The 24,252-nt window shown below is 44.0% G+C and overlaps 1 protein-coding gene across 4 annotated transcripts in view; it reads left to right on the top strand.

Moving 5' to 3' along the window:
* Positions 1-24,252, top strand: part of dnm1a (dynamin 1a) — a gene marked incomplete at both ends in the record, with an annotated part of 81,190 nt that overhangs the window by 6,674 nt on the left and 50,264 nt on the right. For all 4 annotated transcript variants that reach the window (XM_083793770.1, XM_083793767.1, XM_083793768.1 and 1 more), the window contains 8 exons: positions 10,503-10,576; positions 13,264-13,413; positions 14,065-14,268; positions 14,878-14,976; positions 17,403-17,563; positions 18,588-18,730; positions 19,310-19,445; positions 22,023-22,090. In XM_083793770.1, the coding sequence (XP_083649896.1) occupies positions 10,503-10,576; positions 13,264-13,413; positions 14,065-14,268; positions 14,878-14,976; positions 17,403-17,563; positions 18,588-18,730; positions 19,310-19,445; positions 22,023-22,090 (1,035 nt within the window). The remainder of the gene's footprint in view (positions 1-10,502; positions 10,577-13,263; positions 13,414-14,064; positions 14,269-14,877; positions 14,977-17,402; positions 17,564-18,587; positions 18,731-19,309; positions 19,446-22,022; positions 22,091-24,252) is intronic.

Below are 24,252 nucleotides of genomic sequence, written 5' to 3'. Positions count from 1 at the left end.
CTCTGGACAGATGGAGCCGGCAGCCAGCAGCTGATGGAAGCAGCCGAACAAAAAGCCCAGGGCCAGAGCTTCCACAACCTCGGTCTGAAACCGATCCCCATTGGAGATGACTGACAAGGGCTCTGGCAGGTCACTGGCTGATAGGGCTGTCGAGGGTGCAGAGGGCGCAGGCAGGACATCTAAGGAGATGGCTGGCAAGGGCTCTGGCAGGTCGGCAGTAGATATCACCGGTGAGGGTGCAGAGGGCACAGGCGGGTCACCAATGGAGACAGCAGGCTGGACGGGCTGGTGGATGCTGGGCAACACGTTGCTCTGGATGCCGGGCAGCGGGGTGCCGGGCAGGGGAGTGCTGGGCAGGCTGGGCGGCGGAGAGCTGGGCAGACTGGGCCTTGGGGAACTGGACGGTGGAGAGCTGGGCAGACTGGGCAGCGGAAAGCTGGGCAGGCTGGGCAGCGGAGAGCTGGGCAGGCTGGGCAGCGGAGAGCTAGGCAGGCTGGGCGGCGGAGAGCCAGGCAGCCGAGAGCCAGGCAGGCTGGGCGGCGGAGAGCTGGGCAGGCTGGGAGGCAGAGAACCAGGCAGGCTGGGTGAGGAAGTGGGCCGAAGAGCAGGGGAGGCCGATGGGACTGCCTCCTGAGGAGGCAGCCCGGGAAAAATGGCTCCCCGACTCTCCCATCTGAAAAAGCCCATATACTGAGCAAACTTCCGATCCCGCCTCCAATACTTTGCCAGTTGTTCAAGGAACTGGGGAGTGGGGATCCTCATAAAAGACATTCCTTGTCACTCCAAAGTCTCCATATGAAAAGGGCAAATCAGCCATGTTGGAAGGCCTCAGCAGCTCGTTCAAAACAGGGAAAAATACTAAGAAAACTAAAAAAAAACTAAACTCTGTCTGCTGGGTTCAATATGGTGGGAACATACTGTCACGGTGTGCAGGAGATAGAACCCAAATGCAGAGCAGAGTATAGTTTCAAACACTGGTTTATTAAATAAAGCAGGTTAGCTACAAGACAAGGCCGCAAGCACAAGTAAACTCAGGAAAGCCCTTTGGCCAAACTCTTCAAAAGTAAAAGGCAAAAATCCAAAACTAGGCAAAACACATAAGTCCAGAAAATGCAAAAACCTTAGAACACACGGAAATCCAGGTACAGGCGAATCATAGGAAACATCCAGGAAAGGTTGAGCACCGGACAAAGGATTATGTTCCCACAGTTTGTGTGTGTAATGAGTCCAGTCTTTATAGGAGGTGGGTTGATTGGGGAAATGTTCTCAGGTGTGAAAAGGGGCATGGCACTGCTGGGCTGGGATGGAGTGGGAACAGGTGTGTGACAATGACTGAGGGTAGGAATGGAGAGTGGGGGTGGCTGACAGGGAGATATGGTATGCAGACCATGACAGTCTGGAGACGAGGCAGCCAAACAGAACTGCTCGTCTAGCCATGCTGTGCAGACGATGGGATGTTATGGGTTGTTGCCATGCAGTGGTGGCAACTGTCGTGACAGAAATAAGCTAACCAACCTCCAAAAACCAGGCAAGCAACTGTGGGGGAAAAACAATCCTAGAGTTGCTGCAAATAAGCAGACTTGTCAACCCTGGAGTAGACTAGGTCGTGACTGGTCGCGTACATTTCCTAGTCATGCTTTAACCAGCCGCTTTCAAGCAGCTGGTAAAAATGTCCCTTTCATCCACAGCACACACTGGTTTCAGTACCATGGACAGTTCCAAAGACACAGACGCAATACAACTATTCCTGAAAGACTCTACACTACAAAATACTACTAGGCCTTTATCACTTTGTAGCTCACCATATTGTGTTGAATCAGCACGGTGCACCCACTCTTTAATCAGCAACATGTTTTATTAACAATACTTCAAACCATGGCAGAACAATACTGTTAAAAACCATGTAGTCTCGCGTTGCCAGACTGTTACCTCTCGCAATTTCCAAATGCTTTCATCATACAGTCTGGACCAACGGAAGAACTATCATGCGTAAGCGATAAAGCGGAAGTGGAGCCTCCTTGCCACTTCCGTTTCGTCTTTACAGTCGCGCACATTTATCTTAATATAAATAGAAAACATCTAAGCATATATAGCTTATTGTTTAGCAGAAAAGGAAATAAAATACACCTGCATGAATTAAACAAAGTTGTAGGCCTACCCTGTTTGTTTCCCTCTCACCTCGCTTGCCTTGCTGTCATGTCCACGCACGCACGCACCTACATGACATCGACATCGCATCTCCATGAATGGAATTAGTTTGTAGGCTGGCCTATATTAATTTTACCCATTCGTGCGCAGTGCACGTTGAAGGCGTGAGACTGCGCACTGCTGTGATATTAAAGTCCTGTGGGTGACTCAGTGATGCCTGCATGAGAGATAGGCTATCATGTCGTCAAGGCAGTCATAATCAACGTTTATGTAGTGATTTGATCATTGACGAACGAATCATAAACATATGGATGAAGGCTTGCCGCTTGCATGTGTGCTGGTATGTGTTGGCGACGCACGCCGCGGTCCCGTCCTCCCGACCCCCGAAAATGATCTCGCTTTTATCTGAACTGTCAAAGCAATTATTTAAATGGTGAATGATTAAGCCCCTTACGCCTATAGCCTGCTACTTGCAAATAGGCAAGCTGTATGCTTGTCATTGTCACTTGGAAATAAAGGCGTGCAGTCCATTTATGCCTTTTCTTTAATAATATCATAATCACATATGCCGCATCACCGCATGCGCTCCCAAATCAAGTGCGCTCGCATAACAAGGCCAGTAAAGCTTTGTTTGATTAAGCACAAACTAATACATTGTAAACATGTTATATTGTTTTTAATTGCACGATTGAGTGAAAACATATGTTTAGATGCCTGTGACAGCGTGTCAGTAGTTCCGACAATGCTGCTCCGCTTGTGTACGACAGAAAAACAGCCAAGGACAAAGCTTACGACAGCTCCCGACCAGACGTGACTTTTTGTCCTACTCAAGTTCAATTTCAAGCTTTGGTGGAAATGGTAAATGTCGAAAATGTCGGTAATTTCGGCGTGCACCCATATTTTGGCGTACGCACGGTTGATAAATGAGGGCCACAATCCACACTTTTCCTGGGCTGTGTGTGCTCCAGTTCCTGTTGATTTCATTGGTCATCTGACCAGTTTCATTGGCTTTCATTGGATCAAATCGACACGAACTGGAGCACACACAGCCCAGGAAAAGTGTGGATAGCATTCAGAGATTGTGGAATAGACTAAAAACCATGCTATTGCAATTATTTTTTATAGAATGTTGCTGTTGTGATTTTAACTGTGATTCATATCATCCCATTGCTTTTCTTGTCAATAATCTTTCAGAACTTGAAAGGTGTTTCAAGAAATGTGTTTTTCTTTATTCGAGACAATTATGTTGCAGCATGCTGGATTTGCTGAAACGTGCACCACACGCATGCACGCATTTGTGCACACACACGCGCAGCCGTGCACACACACACACACACACACACACACACACACACACACACACACACACACACACACACACACACACACACACACACCGAGTATAGCTAGATTCATTAGTCTTGAAAGCATTCTGCCGATTGGCAGCAGTTTCTCATCCAGCGTGAGAGACAGAGACAGTTTCGTTCTGTGCTTCTAATCCCTAACATGTGGAGGAGAATAGAGAGACAAAAGAAATATTGAGTTGAGATGTTAACAGCATTAAACAACATTGACACCCACCTTCTGTTCTGTTGTTGTTACTTTCATGGAAGATGCCACTGGATATTAAGAAATGTCAAATGTCAAATGTGATGATTTGATTGGCTGATTAGGGCTTGACATTTAACTTTCTGGGGCACTTGTCCTTTGGAAATTTCCCATTCACTTGTCCAGGCACAAAAGTCACTTGTCCGGAGCACCAGCACACACAAATACATTTAAAATCAACTAACTAACTAAGTTGGTTTTGGTGAATACATGTTTGGATATTAGATGAATATTCTCAGTTTACAAGTTAATAGCCCTAGAATATCTGTGATCTTACAAACATTTCATGGATTCCAAATACACAGCCATAGATTGGGTCCTATCCGTGCCGGCACGTATGGTTAGCAGACTGACCTCGTCAGTATTTAAACTTGTAGCACTGCATGTGCACTCACCCAATAATTAATTCCTAAGACTTTGAGTCGTTTTGGGGACTAGTTTCATATTAATTTGAAAGTTATGGCAGAAAACGTGTATTCAGTAAAATATCTCAACTTTTCCATGAGCTGCACACGGACGACTATCCAGTGAGGGGCCCGGAATGAGTGCAGGACTGAACATATCAAAACATACTTATAGGAAACACAAATGTATGGAGCACACGACTGACAGGTGGTGTGATCAATTACCACACACCAATCGCAACACACCTGTCAATTGTGTGCAACAAACATTGACTGCTCCCAAAGGAAGTTTTCATATGTTCAGTCCAGCAGTCATTGCAGGTCCTGCCTCGGCGCTGACAGAGAATGTTGTCCGTGCGGACTGTGTGAATCTTGTGGAAAAGTGGTCCTCAGAGTTACTACAGGGGGGCCAAATCTTTGTATGATAGGACACATATTTTGAGGGGCACTGTCGTGACTACATGTGTCAGCCAAGTCTATGGACATTTAATGTTTGTCTTTAACCCACTCTGACCTGAGATCAGATTCATACGAGGTTTCCACTGGACACACACTGGTCTGATTAACCCATTCTGACCTGAGATCATTCAAAAATGTCAGTCGTTCTTCGATTTTTCAAAAATAGCAGACCTACAAGCTCGTAGCGCGCCACTCGGTGGTGCACTATGAGCTTGTAGATCTGCTATTTTTCAATAGCTAAAGCATAACATAATGCTAACACCAAAACGGGTTCAGTTCAGAATGGGTTAAGCAGTGACATCTGGGCATTTCACAAGTGTGATTGTTTTATACATTAACCACTTGAACCCTATAGCATTCCTATTCTAAGAATTTAAGAACCAAAATAGCAGATCTACAAGCTCACAACGAGCCTTTGTGAGCTTGTATCGAATGGCAAGGTAACATATCCTAACACACAATCAACATGAAACTGGACACATTTGGCTCGTCGTATCCACAACTATATTTCAATTTGATAATGTTTCAGTTCCAAATGTCTCTGTTAATTTTTGTTTTTGTTGCATCGCTTCCAATTTCAGTAGTTTATCCTGCATCCTGTCTGTACGCGTTCTGTCTCCTTATTGGATGAAATTGGTATCCCGACAAGAAAATTTATTTTCCGTCTAGTAAAGGGCTGGAAAGACGGCAGCCCGTGTTACTGAACAAACACCTTATAGCAATAATTATTGTCCCGTTTAGGGATCCTTATCCGTTTGGGGGTAACAAATGTAATTTTTGCATTTTGTCCATTTTGTTCTGTATTTCTTTAGTTTAATGTCAAATGTAGCGCTATATTAGAGTTTCTGATTATCTTTTAAGGTGGTTGAATGAATTCAAAAATAAGATTTAGATTTAGAAAAGGGATTTAAACAGTGCACAGTGCACTGTTTAAATCCAGTGCACTGTGCACTAAGCATAAGAGTAGACTAGAGGCTGTAGCGCTGAGAGAGGAGAGGAAGAGAAAGAGTCCATGTCCTGGCACAGCTCCACGGGATTACTATTAATCTCTGTTTGGTTCACGGCTTGCTAGTATAAATTCACCCATTGGCTATAGCCTAATCTGGAGGTCCGCCACTAGTCAACAACAAGGCTATTGATTGGCTCTTTTCACCACAACAAAAGTAATCTGGGTCTACTCTAGGCAATGCACAATAGTATGCACTATATAATTCACCAAAAAGCCATCCCATTTGTTTATGACTCAATTCATTGCAGCAGGTAATTGTTGCGCTGGGACTGTAATACTATTACTGCACACAATGAAGAAAGATCATATTAGTCTAATTGCCTTTGAATCAGAAGTAACTGATTAACTATAATTTTATTTATTTTTTCTCATTCTGTGTTATTCAAATTTATTTTAATTCTTATGTTTTGCCCATGGGCGGGTGGGAGGGAGAACAGGAAGGTAGGCTGGGCAAGCGTGGCCACTCTTGGTCATACTGCCCAACCTAAGGGGAAGGGTTGCACAACAAAAAGTAAACAGGGGAATGTCACCAATAACAATAACGATGTAAACCAAACTTTGTACTTCATAATAGATCCATAAATAAGTATGTGTGATTTTGTCTAATTATTTACCTCTCGTGCTGCATCTGCTTTCATCAGAACTCTGGAAGCAACTTACTTAGCCTCTTCGCCCCCAATGGGACATAAGGCATAAATAATGTTCCTATCACGTGTCCAAGCCAAGCCATCTTAGACGGCGGTGTTTGATTTCTGTGATCACGTTTTGGCAGCCAGTCTTCATGTACAGTTCCTTGTTGGTTATTTTATTGGGCCAGAATATATGGCAGATCTTCCTCAGGCAGCTTTTGTGGAAAGAGCTAACTTTGCTCATGTCACACTTTATTCGCCAGCACTCAGCCCCATACAGTAGAACCAGCTTGACCAGGGTGTTATACAAGCAGATCTTGGTTTTGAGGCTGTAGGTTTCCAGATGTTGTGGAGTCTTGTGTAGGAGTGCTTGTCCAAGTCTGCACTGGATGTCTTTTTGTGCAGCATTGTCCTGGCTCATCAGACTGCCCAAATACAGAAAGTTGTAAACGACTTCAAGCGGTTCATCATTTTTGGTGATGCATGCCTGTGTAGTGGTGTTGATGTACATCACTTTGGTTTTGCTGGTGTTGATGATGAGGCCTGTCTGTAGAGCATATTTGGTGAGGACACATATCATGCAACTGACTTATTGTAGGATTAAGTGAATGGTGATTATTTAGCTGTAGTAGAGCCTTTTCAGGTGGCGACCCCCAAAATAATCATATTTGTACTGGGGACACCCCACCCTGACCAGCACTTGGAATTGTAGGAGTTGAGCCAAGTTTGTTGAGTGCGTTTGATACAGTAACGGCCGTCTTTCTTTCTTTCTTTCTTTCTTTCTTTCTTTCTCATTTTGCTGGGGGACCCTGAGAGCCAGTGTACCCCATCTACAGTCAAATACAGACAGCTTATCTGTGCGTGCGTGCGTGCGTGCGTGCGTGCGTGCGTGCGTGCGTGCGTGCATGCGTGAGTAGAGAGTACTTGAAAGGCTGGTTGCTCTCCTCATTTGGATGGTCCTTATGGTGCCAGTTTTGGGGGAGGAGTGGATTGGAAGCAGTCAGGAGGACCATCTGCAGTTAGGGCCATCTGTGTTCGCTAAAAGCCATCACTAGTGTGACAGGAAGGCGGAGGCGCTGACAGATGGATGAGCGGCCAACTGAGTACAGGCACCAGCACAGACCTAGGAGTTAGAAGTAACACACAATGAAGCATTGTGAAATTAAAAGCTATAGATGTGGCTCAGCCGGTTACTGCACCAACCGTAACACCAGGATAAATACAATGATTTCAACTTATCATTTCAACTCAATTCCATAGTTAACATTAGCTAGGATATTGAATAGGTTGGACTATGTGACTGTGTGCAACCATCTCTATAAAATGACTAAGTGAATTAAAGCCTCCTCATGTAAAATAACAATGACATTTCCACTTAATCGGGAAGAGATTGTACACTATATTAAACATTACATACCGCAGTTCTTTTGCAATAAAGAAATATGCAGACACAAACACCGACAGACAGACAGCCATTCATGATGTGTGCAAGTGAATACAGTCAGGTCAGCTGTTACAGCAGCGTACAGTGCCAGCGGTGGAACTGATGTTGGTGTTATATAAGTACAGTAACTGAAACTCCCTGAAGCAAATACTCTTGTCTCTTATATGCACACAAGCATACACACTAGTCTAACAAAGTCACATTCTATAAATACTGCACTCATACTGTGGTGGTGAAGTGTGCTTGACTTCACAAACCACTTAAAACTATAGCCAAACATTTTGCTTATTAAAAATAAAATAAACAAATTAGCCAAAAATGTATTCATTCAATAAAGAAAATAATCAATAGTTGCAGCCCTACAAACCACCAATGATAGCTAGAAGACTGGATGTATTGGAAAGGCATGCAAAATAGCTTTTGAGAGCAGCCGTTCCTTCAATCTTAAAATACAGTACACGTACAGTACACTAACACTACACAGTCTTGTACGTTCACATTTTTGCGTGATGGAACGTACATGATTAATGATTCATCAGGATGCTGCTGGTTTCATATTGTAACTCTTGAAACTCTTAATATAAGGATTTGTTGAAACGTCTACAGAGAAATTAATGAGATTATGAGATCTTTACTTTGGACATAGTGGAAAAACATGGTGGCGACTATTGCGGTCTATAGAGGTTGATGGTTTACAAAACAAAGGTTCTTCCTAGACTGAGGCATCACTGGGATGTGTGGGCTCCAGGTTGCCATGGAAACACAGATATGGGGTGATAGTGAGGCCAGCACAGGAACCTGTAATAATTACAAAACTCTTACTAAGCAAAGTCTTGGCGAGCCATCTTTCGTGCCAGCTTTTACGGTCAGTGCACTCCAAAGGTCAAGTTAAAATCACCACCAGGTGCATTCAATGTCTAATCAGTGAGGAGAGGTGGGGGATAGATAACACTGACTTAATTAACCCGGCTAGTTTTCTCCTGGGTGAGAATGAGTGCTGAATGATCTCCCCAGGCTCTGTGGGTACTGGGTAGATCATGTAGCTCTCCATGGTATTGGCCTCTCCTAGACATACCCCTCCCCATCTGGTTACTTGCCCAGGCACGGCCCTTTTTGACCCACCATGACACAGGGTTGGCATTTCTCTGCCATTTCCCCAATTGATGACCAACACATGCATTCTTATCTTTATTTAGGAGAACATAGTCAGTTTAAGTATCAGATTAAACTTTCTACCGAGTAAATAATACTTCAGGAGAACAGATGCATGGCCTAGCTACTTCAGACCCAAGCACACCTTTTCTACTGTTAGATAGTTTTGTTCTACAGTATGTTCTTCTGTAGCTTACAAAAGTAACTAATGTACTGTATGTCACCAGATGCTCCCCCCTATACATACACTGTTTGCGACAACACGGCTACCACTTTTTGCAGGACAACGGAGAACTTGAAGTCAGGGAGTTGTGCCTAATTTATACCTCCTGTCCCGACTCCTGTCCCGAAAATAGCCAATCTACAAGCTCACAAAGCATTGCTTACAAGTGAACTTGTAGATTGGCATTTTTTGCCATGGGACACCGTCGTATGACAAAGTATGAAGTGGGCTTCAACATCCTCCTCGGCCCACTTGTCTTAGTGTAATACATTTGTTTGCGATGAGAGAGAGAGAGAGAGAGAGAGAGAGAGCACAGATGTTGTGATTTCCCCAAACAGCTGGGTGGCTCTAGGCAAACACATATGAGCTGAGATCAGAGATAATGTCACAAAAAAAAACAATTTCTTTCAAAAAATGTGAAATGTTGCCACTGTCATATAAATGAGGGAAAATAAATCCCTCTTGATAGCACATGATTAAGCATGAGTGCCCTTGGGAACAGCAATTTGTATGAACAGTACCCTGGCGTCCATATTCTGGGCATATCATAATAGCATATCAGGCAAACATTTGGCGGAATTTATACATACATACTTTGACCCCAGGAAGAATAGTCAGTGCTGAGGCAGTGACTAATGGGGATCTGAAACAACAAACAATTGCATTGCAACCTGATTCGTTGTGAGCTTATAGATCGGCTACTTTCACAGAAGAGATGTGGTGTAGAGGGCACGAAGGGACAAGTATAGACCTAGGTCTATACACATAGGTCAACGATTTCAAAACATTTATTGCGTATATTATGGTTAGGGTATATGGTTATATTTGGTTGGAAAGGCTTTGCTCGTGGAGATGCTCCATAATGAATAGAGTAACATAAAATAAAGACCCCCACTGGATTATCGGATGATACCGTCTGTACTGATTCTTTTGTTACTGATTCTTAACTCTGCTAAGCAACTTCAGCCCGACACACACCGTCTGCGACCGTCTGCGGCTCGACGCGTTGCCGCGCGGCGCCGCCTGGAAAATAGAACTGGGTTCTATCGGCGCGCCAGGCGACGCGGCGCGACGCGGCGGACGGAGCCGGTGTGCGATAGGTTCATTGAAAATAATGGAGGCGGCTGTGTCCGCCGCGCGGCGACGCGCGGGGGACACAGCCGGTGTGTGGTGGGCTTTCTTTAGTTCCCCACTATTTGTCTGAGTTCTCCTGCACCTGTCTGTTCTCCACCTGTCTGTCTGTGGCTCTCTCCGTCTGTCTGCTGTGTTTCAGTCTGTCTGTGGCTCTCTCCGTCTGTCTGTTGTGTTTCAGTCTGTCTGTGGCTCTCTCCGTCTGTCTGTTGTGTTTCAGTCTGTCTGTGGTTCTCACCGTCTGTCTGTTGTGTTTCAGTCTGTCTGTGGTTCTCACCTTCTGTCTGTGTTTCAGGGACTTCCTCCCTCGTGGCTCTGGCATTGTGACACGTCGCCCGTTGGTACTTCAGCTCGTCAACTGTCCCTCAGGTAAAGTCCTTTCCACGATACAATCTTTCTTTGTGTCAGAGTTCCTGTCTTCTACTGGTTCTCAACCTGCAGCTGACAAGCAAGAACCTTAATAAAAAAATAAAAAGTTCAGTCCAGTTCCAACATGATTTTATAATACAGGTCCCCAGTTCAACAGGGTCCCCAGTTCCAATATGATGATTTTGGAGGTCCCCAGATTATTTTTTTGGGGGGGGGGGGGGGTCGCAGGCGGCCTGAAAAGGTTGAGAACAACTGTTCTACTTCAATACCCCTCAATTTCTCAGGAGAATAAACACATTCCCTCTCACCTTGCATCCCTGTTGATCCTACTGGGAGAGCCTCTCCCTTCTCCCTTACTGTTCTCTTTTAATTCCAGCCAGCTTGAGTTATCGGTATACATCTTTATACTTTGTCTTATGTCTGTGTCATGCAAAAACAACGATAACAAAATAGGGATGGTAAAAGGGGTTATATAAGTGGAATTGCCCCTCAGTAAAGTATTCTAGTTTCTTTGTTCTTCCCTTTGCGGGAAGGCAAAAGCAAAATATTAGAAATATGAGTATTGCTGCAACTATCAATAATTTTCTTTTTAATTATTCTATCGCTTACTTTTTGTCACAGTGCGACTCAGGAGATGTAGAGGACTCAAATGCAAAACAGACAGTCAAGAGGCAAAACCACAGGAACACAAGAGAATGCAGGGAACAGGAGACTGAACAGGCAGGGACTGAGGGATTTAAACTTTTATACACAGGTGACACTCAAATCAAATACAATCAACACATTTGGGGCTGTGACTAACAGGACACAGGTGGAGAAAACTAGTAATCACAGGGAGGTAAGCCATGAACTAGGCAAACAGGAAACAACAGACAGATCATGACGCTTTTGATTAATCAAATAATCGAAAAATAACTCCTACACAATTGGCTAAATTGAAACTGAACATTTCACCTATAACGACATGCCCAGAGTATTGACAGCTTCTGAATAGATCATGTTATTAAATGATAAATATGTTTTTTATAATCAATCAAATCGATTAGTTCGCTACCGTTGCAGCCCTAAATATTATAGTATAAAACATGTTTCAGTCCAATAGGTAAAACCTTTTATTTTACCTGCTATCCACAGTCTACTCCAAACCTTCCCCCAGTCATATTGTCCACTCTGTCCACCCCTAGAGACTTAGTGATGCCAATCACATCATGTTGCCATGGTTATAATTAATTTAGAGCAATCCATCAAATGTCTGAGCTGTTTCGAACCAGCTAAATTAGGAACACACTTTGAATTTCATCACGGGATCAATAAAGGTCTGTCTGTCTGTCTGTCTGTCTGTCTGTCTTTTACCTTACTTAGAATTTCATTTATATGACAGATTAACATAATTTTGTCATGTTCTGTAAACATACTGTAAGTAAATCTATTACACATTTATTTCATCATCATACTATAATTCTAACAATGTCTGTCTGTCTGTCTGTCTGTCTGTCTGTCTGTCTGTCTGTCTGTCTGTGTGTCAGAAACACCACCGTAGCTCCTCATTGCCTGCACCAATCGCTCCCACTTTTCACACAGGCATTGACCATATGAATATGGAGGGCGTTTAATTTGACACATTAATGATTATTAATGAATTTATTAGTGAATTAAAAACGCACCGGGCACAGTACCCCCCACGGCCACAAGGGGGGGGGGGGGGGAAATATCTCACAACGGGTAAGGGCTAGTATTATTAATTTAGAATCTCAGAATACTATATGTTGTCGCTGTCGGGGGGGGGGGAAACCTCTTGTATCCAAAACTGTTTCTTTTCAGGATTGAAATTTAAAAGCAGCAAAAGTAGCAGCTCGAAACGTGGCTTCAACCTTGCAGATCTGTAACGTTTGGCGCTTTTGTGTGGCGCTGTAGTGTGATTACGTAGTGTATTCTTTTGTGTGGCGCTGTAGTGTGATCACGTAGTGATGCTTTTGTGTGGCGCTGTAGTGTGATTACGTAGTGCGTTTTGTGTGGCGCTGTAGTGTGATTACGTAGTGATGCTTTTGTGTGGCGCTGTAGTGTGATTACGTAGTGATGCTTTTGTGTGGCGCTGTAGTGTGATTACGTAGTGATGCTTTTGTGTGGCGCTGTAGTGTGATTACGTAGTGTATTCTTTTGTGTGGCGCTGTAGTGTGATTACGTAGTGATGCTTTTGTGTGGCGCTGTAGTGTGATGACGTAGTGCGTTTTGTGTGGCGCTGTAGTGTGATGACGTAGTGCGTTCATTTATGGGGAAAGAAAACACACAAATGTAGAATACGGAGATAAGAGGTTTCTGCCCAACAGCAACGATATATATACTAATAACCCATTCTGACCTGAGATCAGATTCATACGAGGTTTCCACTGGACACACACTGGTCTGATGAACCCATTCTGACCTGAGATCAGATTCTAAAAATGTCAGTCGCCCTTTGATTTTTCAAAAATAGCAGACCTACAAGCTCGTATCGCGCCACTCGGTGGCGCGATATGAGCTTGTAGATCTGCTATTTTTAAATAGCTAAAGCATAACATGATGCTGACACCAAAATGGGTGCCCGGTCAGAATGGGATAATATTAGATATACTGTGCCGTACTTTAATATTTCTATATTCCCATTAACATGATTTTGCTCTTCTCCCACCACTCTACTCTACCTCCAGAATACGCAGAGTTCCTCCACTGTAAGGGGAAGAAGTTCACAGATTTCGATGACGTTCGGAAGGAGATAGAAGCAGAGACTGACCGCATGACAGGGGCCAACAAGGGCATCTCCCCTGTTCCCATAAACCTGCGTGTCTACTCCCCTAATGGTGAGGCTCAAACCACTGCCATCACACTTCAATTAACCTGCTGTGTAAAGTAACTATGTACATCTACTCAAGTACTGTACTTAAGTACAATTTTGAGGTATTTTTGAGGGGCGCTATCCGCTGCTATGCACAGCTTTGTGTGTAGGTGTGTTTGAGCACGAAATGTGATGATTTGATTGGCTGATGTGTAATGATGATGTATGATGATAAGAGTGCCCGCCACTTCACACAAGTGTGATTTTTTACTTTCTTCAGAACTTACAATTTTCAATAATTGTACTTCTACACCACTACATCTCAGAGGCAAATATTGTACTTTTTACTCCACTACAATTATTTGAAAACTTTAGTTACTACTTACTTTACTGATTATTGTTACATAACATATTAACTAGCCCTATATATATTTTGGCCGTGAAAAATCTTAATTAAAACAACAACAAACTAATCTTCTCTTTTGGCGGGGGCAAATATAACCAAATATATATCAATTTGGGGGGTCCTTGACATGAACTAGTTTGATAGTTTGACTACTGATTTAGAAGGCATTTGTAGAATCGGCCTAAGGTGCTTATTGATAAGTTAAACTCTTCCTGACATTTATTCCCTCTTCCCTTCCGCTCTCTTCCTGTTGCTTTGTTCCTTTTCCAGTATTGAACCTGACGTTGGTGGACCTACCAGGGATGACCAAGGTACCGGTGGGGGACCAGCCAGCGGACATCGAGCAGCAGATCAGGGAGATGATATATCAGTTTGTGACCAAGGACAACTGCCTGCTGCTGGCCGTCACCCCTGCCAACTCTGACCTCGCCAACTCCGATGCCCTGAAGATTGCCAAAGAGGTTGACGCGGCAGGTGGCTATATTCTTACAGCACTTGAACTTCTGTCTCAATGGAAGCACACCACCAAGTGCTCCAACCACCACAGCAGTGTTGATTTTGACACCACATTTTTATTTTAGTTTTAGTCATAGTCTCTTGAATAGTTTTCATTTAGTTTTAGTCACATTTTAGTCATCTGGAATGTTTTAGTGTTAGTCTAGGTTTGGTCGACTAAATCTACAGTTGATTTAGTCGACTAAAATGTATTTTGGCGGGCCTTGATGCCGTCATAATGGCTGATTTTACACTTGCTGAAAATAGCCGATCTACAAGCTCAAGCTACAAGCTACAAGTGAGCTTGTAGATCTGCAATTTTCAGTATGCAACCAAGTGTAAAATTACTTGTCTTTTATTTATACTGGATCTCTTGTCCACTAGTCCCTTCCTAACATACTCTACCATACGGACTGGTTAAAATAACGTTTTATGTATATAGTTCATGTGAAGGGAATGTCTGGAAAGTTGAATATGTGCATATAGTTCTTAGAAAATACACACACACACACACACACACACACACACACACACACACACACTCAAGTACACACACATTTATTGAGGTGTGTGCATGCATGTGTACAGGTCAGAGGACCATTGGTGTGATCACCAAGTTGGACTTGATGGACGAGGGGACGGATGCTAGAGAAATCCTGGAAAATAAGCTGCTACCACTAAGGAGGGGTGAGTGCACGCACGCACGCACGCACGCACGCACGCATGCACGCAGGAACGCACGCACGCACGCATGCACGCACCACTATAATGTGAAAAGGGTGCCATTTCTTCTTACACCATTGATGGCAATTGGATGATTTGAGGAATTTTGTTCCAAAAGATTGTTTTGGAGAAATCCACCTATCCACGCTATAACAGGCCAATGTGAAAAGGTTGGGATATATTCCTCAGCCTAGGAAAGTCTGTGAAAGATTTCACGTAAATTGCACGCTGCGTTCATGATTTGAGGCTTTTTGTTTCAAACTTTGAAAGCCAATGTTAGCCAATTAGGATGGAATATCAAATATCGGACAGATCCATCTTGAACACATGACTTTAGAGATAGAACGATTTGCGAGATTTTTGGACAGAATCTGTAGGAGTAATATAAAGAAATGTGTTTTTCAAAAGTCGGCCTCCTGGTGGCGCTATAACAGGCCGTTCTGTAAAGTTTGGGGCAGAGGTTCATCGTTGGTATCCAGGGAGTGTGTGGGCAAAATGTGGCATCGACCGGGTTAACGGTGCCGGAGATTCGCTGTTCACAGACGGACGGACGGACACACGGACACACACACGGACGGACACACGGCCGGACGGACGGACGGAGTGCAAAGCATACTCTCTGCCCATGCCTTCGGCCTGGTGGAGACAATAATATAGCCCAAAATAGGGATGCCAGTTACATTTGCCAGCAGAGTAAACAGTTCACAGGTTGTTGACATGGCTTTTCAATATACTGTGGGTCTCACATGATGTTGAAAGCGTCTATAAAGTGACCCATTGCTTCCCTCTTGTGGTCTTAAGACAACCCAACTCAGTTCCACCACATCTGGGCTGGTGGTGGTGACTGGTGAGGAGGTGGAGGAGGAGGAGGAGGAGAGGCACATAGGACACTACACTGTAGGAGAACACAGTGTCAAAATCTGTGTTAAAAGAACGAAAAAAGAAAGGTTTTAACCGGCAAAGCATCTGTGTCACAATCATTTCACCACTTTTAACCACATTTCATACTTTGGCTATTCAAAACTAGCACATATACTGTACAAACTCATAAAGCATCACTAAGCCTGTAGATCTGCTTTTTTATCTTGGAAATGTGTCCAAATCTTTGAATATATACATATATTATATACTTTTTAACTAAAATCTTTGCCTCTGAAGGTAATCCCAAATACATGTAATTTTGATATGAAAATGTTTGAGCACCACTGCTGTAGCAACATGTGTTTTTCTGAAAACTGTTAGGATTTAAGGTTAAGAGAGATTGACAGGTGGAGAAAAACTCAAACTAAATAAAGGCAGGGAAGAAAGCCCTGAAGTAAGAGCTCTGACAAGGAGAGGGAGACAGGGTGGTGGTGGTGTGGGGGGGAGGGGGGGGGGGGGTGGAGAGGTGAAACAATGTCTTGGAAAGTTTCTTCTCTGAAATAACATCTATCTTGTGGTCTGCCCTTTAATGCAATGTGCTGATGTAGTGCTTTTCCACTTGCACTTGGTTAGGACTCAGGCATGTACTTTTGAATATTTTCCATGTCCTATGTTTTTTCTCCTTTCCTTATTCCCCCCCGCCTCTCTCTCTCTCTCTCTCTCTCTCTCTCTCTCTCTCTCTCTCTCTCTCTCTCTCTCTCTCTCTCTCTCTCTCTCTCTCTCTATGTGTGTCTCGCTTTCTCTCGCTTGCTCGTTTTCACTCTTCCCAATCTGTCTAAAAAGTCATGGATATTTGCATTTACAGCCATGGTGGTTCAGTGCATGAAACACCCTCCAACCTGGAGATGCATGAGGGATGGGCTCTGTGTTGAGTGGTTTCTGTTCATTTGTTCTTTCTCACAGTGCACTTGTCAGTCAAGTAGCAAGCACTGAATTAATTTAAATCTGTGTATTCTGCCTGCTCTCCCTCTCTTAAGATTATAATTTTTTGTGTGTGAAAATAAAAGAAATCGAAGAAATAAATGGTGTCAGAAGTATACATGGCAATTAAAGCGACTTACTTGCCTACCTTTTATTTGGAACAAGATCAATTTTTTTCAGAGCTTGTATGTATGAGGCTGCATCAACTAAATAAATAGTTTTGATATGAAATATTCACATTTGATCAATATTGACATTTTTCATATAGTTTATTAAATATGCCCCCAGCCTTTATTCTAGAAAGAGAATCTTGTCAAACTTAAGGCTAATACAATACAAACTCCTTCCGAGGTCGAAAAATCTTCCGGGTTCCGAGAAAATGTTCTGAGACCACCCACCCGAAGTTCGGAATGATGTGAAATTGTAGCTGTATCACCTCTGTTTCCGAAGAAAAGTTGGGACGTGAGAAGGAGTACGGACTACGGACCACGATTTAGAATTCTACTTCAAGTTCTATAAATGTCTGTGTGGGAATGTCTTGTGTCCAGGTTACATCGGTGTCGTGAACAGGAGCCAGAAGGACATTGATGGCAGGAAAGACATCGTCGCTGCTCAGGCAGCCGAGAAGAAGTTCTTTATCTCTCACCCTGCATACAGACACTTGGCTGAACGGATGGGTACGCCCTACCTCCAGAAGGTTCTCAATCAGGTGTGTAGTGTGTGTGTGTGTGTGTGTGTGTGTGTGTGTGTGTGTGTGTGTGTGTGTGTGTGTGTGTGTGTGTGTGTGTGTGTGTGTGTGTGTGTGTGTGTGGGTGGGTGTGTGTGTGTGTGTGTGTGTGTGTGTGTGTGTGTGTGTGTGTGTGTGTGTGTGTGTGTGTGTGTGTGTGTGTGTGTGTGTGTGCATGTGGTGGGTAACAGAAACCCACCACAAAGAAACAAGAAGTTTAAAGATAAAATTAACTCTGATTAAGCACCTTGGTAAGGAATATGCCTCTTCCAGACTGTGGTCAAATGTACATGCCACTTCCAAAATGGTCACTTCTCTACTGTCCTCATCAACAACATATCTGGTGTATTAGCTGTGACATCTGAAAAGGCACAACTTTCATTATTGTGCATGAACATGGCAGTTGAAACTCGTGAGTGCTTATAATATTTTGGCAGATGATGAAACATATGAACTTATGTCCTTAGCTAATAGGTCAACAATTCTGTCGTGCCTAGCCTAGCAATGTACACACACACTATTTGTGCAGCGGCGTTCTCTTTCCCAGTACTGTACCTATATAACCTGACCTTTGACCAGTGGTGGAAAGTGACCAAGTACATTTACTTATAAGTACTGTACTGTACTTTACTTGAGTATTTCTAATTTAAATTCCAATACTTTTACTTCTACAGTACGCCACTACATCTCGGATCCAAATATTGTACTTTCGCTTATATGATTATTTGAAAACTTTAGTTACTAGTTACTTTGTACATTTAGATTATTACAAAACATACATCACCCACTTTAGCCCTATATATACATTTCTCGGCCATTTGAAAATAGCCAATCTACAAGCTCACACAATGCAATCTGCTATTTCCAAAGGATTTCTTTTTTATACATTTGATAACTTGAAATGGGACAGTAGCCTACATTTTGATTTCCAGACTGCATTGCATTATTGAGACTAAAAGTAAAACATTTGAATGACTTTTTCGACCACTGTCTTTGACCTGTGCAGCAATTGACCAACCATATCCGGGACACACTGCCGGGCCTGCGGTCCAAGCTACAGAGCCAGCTCCTCTCCATAGAGAAGGAGGTAGAAGAGTACAAGAACTTCAGACCTGATGACCCGTCCCGCAAGACCAAGGCTCTGTTACAGTAAGTGTATGGATGTTGTATGCTTAGATTAATCATTAGTGGTTCCCCAACTTTTGTAGCTCAAGACGCAAAAAGAAATTAGACGTTTGCCCCCGGGACTCAAACTATATTTATTTAGAAAGGGAGTCTACCAACGCGCCTCAAGCCTGAAACGGCTGATCCGGTGCTTCACAGGTGCAGGGACATCAAAGTTGCATAAGGAGAAGAGACTGGAGCAGCACGGACATTTAGAGCCTTTTATTTAGGTGCTGAGTATACAAAAAGAGACTTAATATATATATTATATATATATAATATAATATATTTATTTATTTATGGAAATGATTATGTATTTTTTTGTTTGTTGGTTTTTTTTTTAATTCTCATTCCTGAAATAGCCTACTTTTTAGAAATGTAATTGCTTTTAATTGATAAAAAAAACTACAAAAATTAAATAAATACAAAATGGTCCGCAACCCACTAATGGCTTTTTGGGGAACAGTGGATTAATGGCCAGACAGAGACAGGCAGAGACACACAGATGAAACAATGAATATGATATGATATGATGACACCCTTCTCTTTTTCTCTCCCTGCAAGGATGGTACAGCAGTTCTCTGTGGACTTTGAGAAGCGCATCGAGGGCTCGGGGGATCAGATCGACACCAATGAGCTGTCTGGAGGAGCCAGGATCAACCGCATCTTCCATGAACGCTTCCCCTTCGAACTGGTCAAGGTGTGTGTGTGTGTGTGTGTGTGTGTGTGTGTGTGTGTGTGTGTGTGTGTGTGTGTGTGTGTGTGTGTGTGCGTGCGTGCGCTCGTGCGTGCGCTCGTGCACGTGAGTGAGTGCATGCATGTGCGTGTGTGAATGTAAATTATATCCATCTTATCCACAACCCCCCCCCCCCCCTCTCCCTATATATCTCTCTGTCCTGCTATCATTTCCCAGTCTCAGACAGAGACAGAGCCAAAACTCACGCCTCCCTCAGGATACAGTCTGGGCTTTATGACAAAAAACATTCCTTGCTCTCTCATTCTCAACCTAACCTCCACCTCTACTGCACCCCCCTCCCCCCACACCCCCCCCCAACACGCACACAAACACACACACACACACACACACACACACACACACACACACACACACACACACACACACACACACACACACACACACACACACACACACACACACACACACACACACACACACACACACACGGCACCCCCCCACACCCCTTTTCACATTAGTTTGGCTCAATCACGTATCGCTCTCTCTCCCGAGCTCTTTCTCGTAATCCCTCTCTTCATCTCCCCATATCCACCTTCATTCCTCTGGTCTCCCTAATGTTCTTCCTGCCTCATCCTTATCTGTTCCACCTTATTTCTCCTTTCCTCCGTGTCACACTCCCCCCTCCTCCTCCTCCTTCAGCCCTTTACATTTGAAAATTGCCGATCTACAAGCTCACAATGTGTGACGATGCGACGCATTGTGAGCTTATAGATCAGCTATTTTCAAAAGAAAACTTGTGAATACTTTAGCAAAAGTCTCCGCAAACTTCAAATGCAGGTGCATACTTTAGCTATTCCAAAATAACTGACAATCTGTAGTATATAAAGTATATTTTGATCCCAGTACTTTCAAACTTTCAATTGTGAATAAAGGACAGTTTGAGTATTTTCATATATTGCGGTGTTGCTTCGAGTACTTCCTCCACCAATGGCGGCCTGCTGGGGCCACAGAATGGCGGCCTGCTGGGGCCACAGAATGGCGGCCTGCTGGGGCCAGACTTCAGTCTGCGTTCCACTGAGAACCAAATGGTCTTAAACAAAATATATGGCTGTGTAGAAAATATAGCATCTGCTGGACACATTAATGTCATGTATAGGATCACTCTATCATTGTGCTTTATATAATCGTCCTTTCACTGTGGGGAGGGAAGTACATGCAGAGCCAACAGCATATTATAAGAAGGCAGTGGTCTGAGGGTAGAGGTAGTATGACTTTGTGTCAGTGTGTGTGTGTGTGTGTGTGTGTGTGTGTGTGTGTGTGTGTGTGTGTGTGTGTGTGTGTGTGTGTGTGTGTGTGTGTGTGTGTGTGTGTGTGTCAATAATCAAAATTATAAAAAAATCTTTCAAGATCTTACATGCTTCTATAGTATATGCATGTGTTTTAAAAAAAAGGATAGAATCTATACTGTAGCTAAAATCTGAAATGACAGATGCTTTCCTAGTTTTAATGGGTTAAGAAGGTCACTCCGTCTGTGTGTGTGTCTGACTGTCTGTGTGTCTGGAGCTAATTGATTAGATTTTTACTTTACTGTCCCCTTGGGGACATTTTTCCCTCTGTATTTAACCCGTCCTAACGGACGTCCAAGATCCACATTGGATCCCACGGGCACCCCTAGATCCACATAATTCTATTTCTCGGGGAGGGAAGGGCGGACTTGGCTGCTCAAATCTAGTTTTCAATTAATTTCTTCCTTGAAGCCTATAAACTCCTGTCGCATGTTTGTTCTGCAAAAATAAAAATAAAAAGTTTCTTTCTTGAGTTCCCTTATTTATTTACTGATTATGAAACCGATTTGTTTGTCCACACCATTTCCCCTCTTTGGCGTACTCCTCTTCCTCGCTTTCTCTTGGAATTTTCGACTGCATTTTGTTTCTCCAACCTCTCAATTCCCCCCCCCCCCCCCCCCCACTCATGTCCTAGTCATATGACCGTTGAATCTTTATGTATTTTTCAAAGGTTAAAGGGCGACTTCACAACTTTTCATAATTGGTCCTTACTCATTTTCATGATAGAATTCTGTCTCATAGGAGGGCTGTGGACAGTCTTACAGTGTCTCTTGTATAGTATGTAGTGTCTTGTACTGTTGTGTTGTCTTTGTCTGTATTTCACTTGCATTTGAACAATCGAAATAAAATATGTAAAAAAAAAAAGAAAAAAGAAAACCATCTTACAGTGACATCATCGTTAGGCAGATTTATTTGAAACAAGATTTTATTTTTTTAATATTTAAAATTGTATTATCGCAAGACCGTGTCACTGGAAGATGGGTTTCTGAACTGCCCACAGCCCTCAGACAGAGTCGTTTTTTTTAAATCATGAACATTAGTGAGTACCAATTATGAAGATAGGTTGAAAGGTGGTGAAGTCGTCCTTATATCTGACATTGACCTGCCATCCTGCTCAGTCATTTCCGGAAAGTCGGCTGCTCAAATCTAATGAAATGTCTCAACACAAGGATTGTTTATCTACGTATACATGAATGAATTCACTTTGGTCTGTCTGTTCTGTCTCCTTCTATAGATGGAGTTTGACGAGAAGGAGCTCCGCAAGGAGATCAGCTACGCCATCAAGAACATCCATGGCATCAGGCACGTCCATACATACTCCCCCTCCCTCCCTAACTGTCCTCTCATCTCTGTCAGGGTCACCCGTCCCTCCCTCCCTAACTGTCCTCTCATCTCTGTCAGGGTCACCCGTCCCTCCCTCCCTAACTGTCCTCTCATCTCTGTCAGGGTCACCCGTCCCTCCCTCCCTAACTGTCCTCTCATCTCTGTCAGGGTCACCCGTCCCTCCCTCCCTAACTGTCCTCTCATCTCTGTCAGGGTCACCCGTCCCTCCCTCCCTAACTGTCCTCTCATCTCTGTCAGGGTCACCCGTCCCTCCCTCCCTAACTGTCCTCTCATCTCTGTCAGGGTCACCCGTCCCTCCCTCCCTAACTGTCCTCTCATCTCTGTCAGGGTCACCCGTCCCTCCCTCCCTAACTGTCCTCTCATCTCTGTCAGGGTCACCCGTCCCTCCCTCCCTAACTGTCCTCTCATCTCTGTCAGGGTCACCCGTCCCTCCCTCCCTAACTGTCCTCTCATCTCTGTCAGGGTCACCCGTCCCTCCCTCCCTAACTGTCCTCTCATCTCTGTCAGGGTCACCCGTCCCTCCCTCCCTATAACTGTCCTCTCATCTCTGTCAGGGTCACCCCTCCCTCCCTCCCTAACTGTCCTCTCATCTCTGTCAGGGTCACCCGTCCCTCCCTCCCTAACTGTCCTCTCATCTCTGTCAGGGTCACCCGTCCCTCCCTCCCTAACTGTCCTCTCATCTCTGTCAGGGTCACCCGTCCCTCCCTCCCTAACTGTCCTCTCATCTCTGTCAGGGTCACCCGTCCCTCCCTCCCTATAACTGTCCTCTCATCTCTGTCAGGGTCACCCGTCCCTCCCTCCCTAACTGTCCTCTCATCTCTGTCAGGGTCACCCGTCCCTCCCTCCCTAACTGTCCTCTCATCTCTGTCAGGGTCACCCGTCCCTCCCTCCCTAACTGTCCTCTCATCTCTGTCAGGGTCACCCGTCCCTCCCTCCCTAACTGTCCTCTCATCTCTGTCAGGGTCACCCGTCCCTCCCTCCCTAACTGTCCTCTCATCTCTGTCAGGGTCACCCGTCCCTCCCTCCCTAACTGTCCTCTCATCTCTGTCAGGGTCACCCGTCCCTCCCTCCCTAACTGTCCTCTCATCTCTGTCAGGGTCACCCCTCCCTCCATCCCTAACTGTCCTCTCATCTCTGTCAGGGTCACCCGTCCCTCCCTCCCTAACTGTCCTCTCATCTCTGTCAGGGTCACCCGTCCCTCCCTCCCTAAATGTCCTCTCATCTCTGTCAGGGTCACCCCTCCCTCCATCCCTAACTGTCCTCTCATCTCTGTCAGGGTCACCCCTACTGGCCAGACTATCTATCTCCGTGGTTATCAACCTTTTTCTGGATTAGGGCCCACTTGGAAATCTCAAAAGCGTTCGCACTTCGCAGCCCACCCATCTGACCACTTAAATAAAAGTGCATATAATTGGTCCTCACTAATTGCTCATGATAAAATGGTAAAAACCTAAATGTGCCTCAGCGGAGTGCTGTGGACACTTCAGAAACCCGCCTACCAGTGACATCGGGTGACATTAATGTTTAATATTACCATTAAAATGTTTGTGTTTTTGGTTATTTGGAGGGGCCCACTTGCAGTATCCCCACGGCCCACCAGTTGGCCCCGGCCCACAGGTTGAGAATCACTGATCTAGCTGACCGCTATCTAATCACAAGGATGTCTTAGACATTGAGTTCTCCGCTGCATACTGATGGCATCAGCAAAGTGACCCAGAGCAGATCTGGGATAGCTGCTAGTTGGGTGACATTCCTTTGTCTGTCCTTCCCATGCCCGTCATTGTGTTTATACAGTATGTCTGTCCATATTAGAGTACAAATTAAGTAAAAATATAAAGGAAAAAACTAAATAAACAATCGTAAAATATACATCTGTATCCACCTCGATAATAAAACCTGTAGATTAGTTGATGAGATACTTCTTTTGAATTGTATTTATTTACTGTACTTTATTTAAGTAGCCTAGTACTGTAGTTATTTAGAATATTCTGTGATTATTGAACATTCAGAATGTCATTGTCAAATTTAATGTAGGATTAAAATATGTTTACCTATTAACCAAGGTAAGTGGATTAAATGTTATCAATAGAAATACTTTCCACTGTGATGAAGGCAGGAAA

This window comes from Protomyctophum parallelum (genome assembly GCF_964188405.1).
Source record: "Protomyctophum parallelum genome assembly, chromosome: 21".
NCBI classification, from domain to species: domain Eukaryota; kingdom Metazoa; phylum Chordata; class Actinopteri; order Myctophiformes; family Myctophidae; genus Protomyctophum; species Protomyctophum parallelum.
Note: the sequence above shows the minus strand (reverse complement) of the source record. Positions and strands in the feature narration are given on the sequence as shown.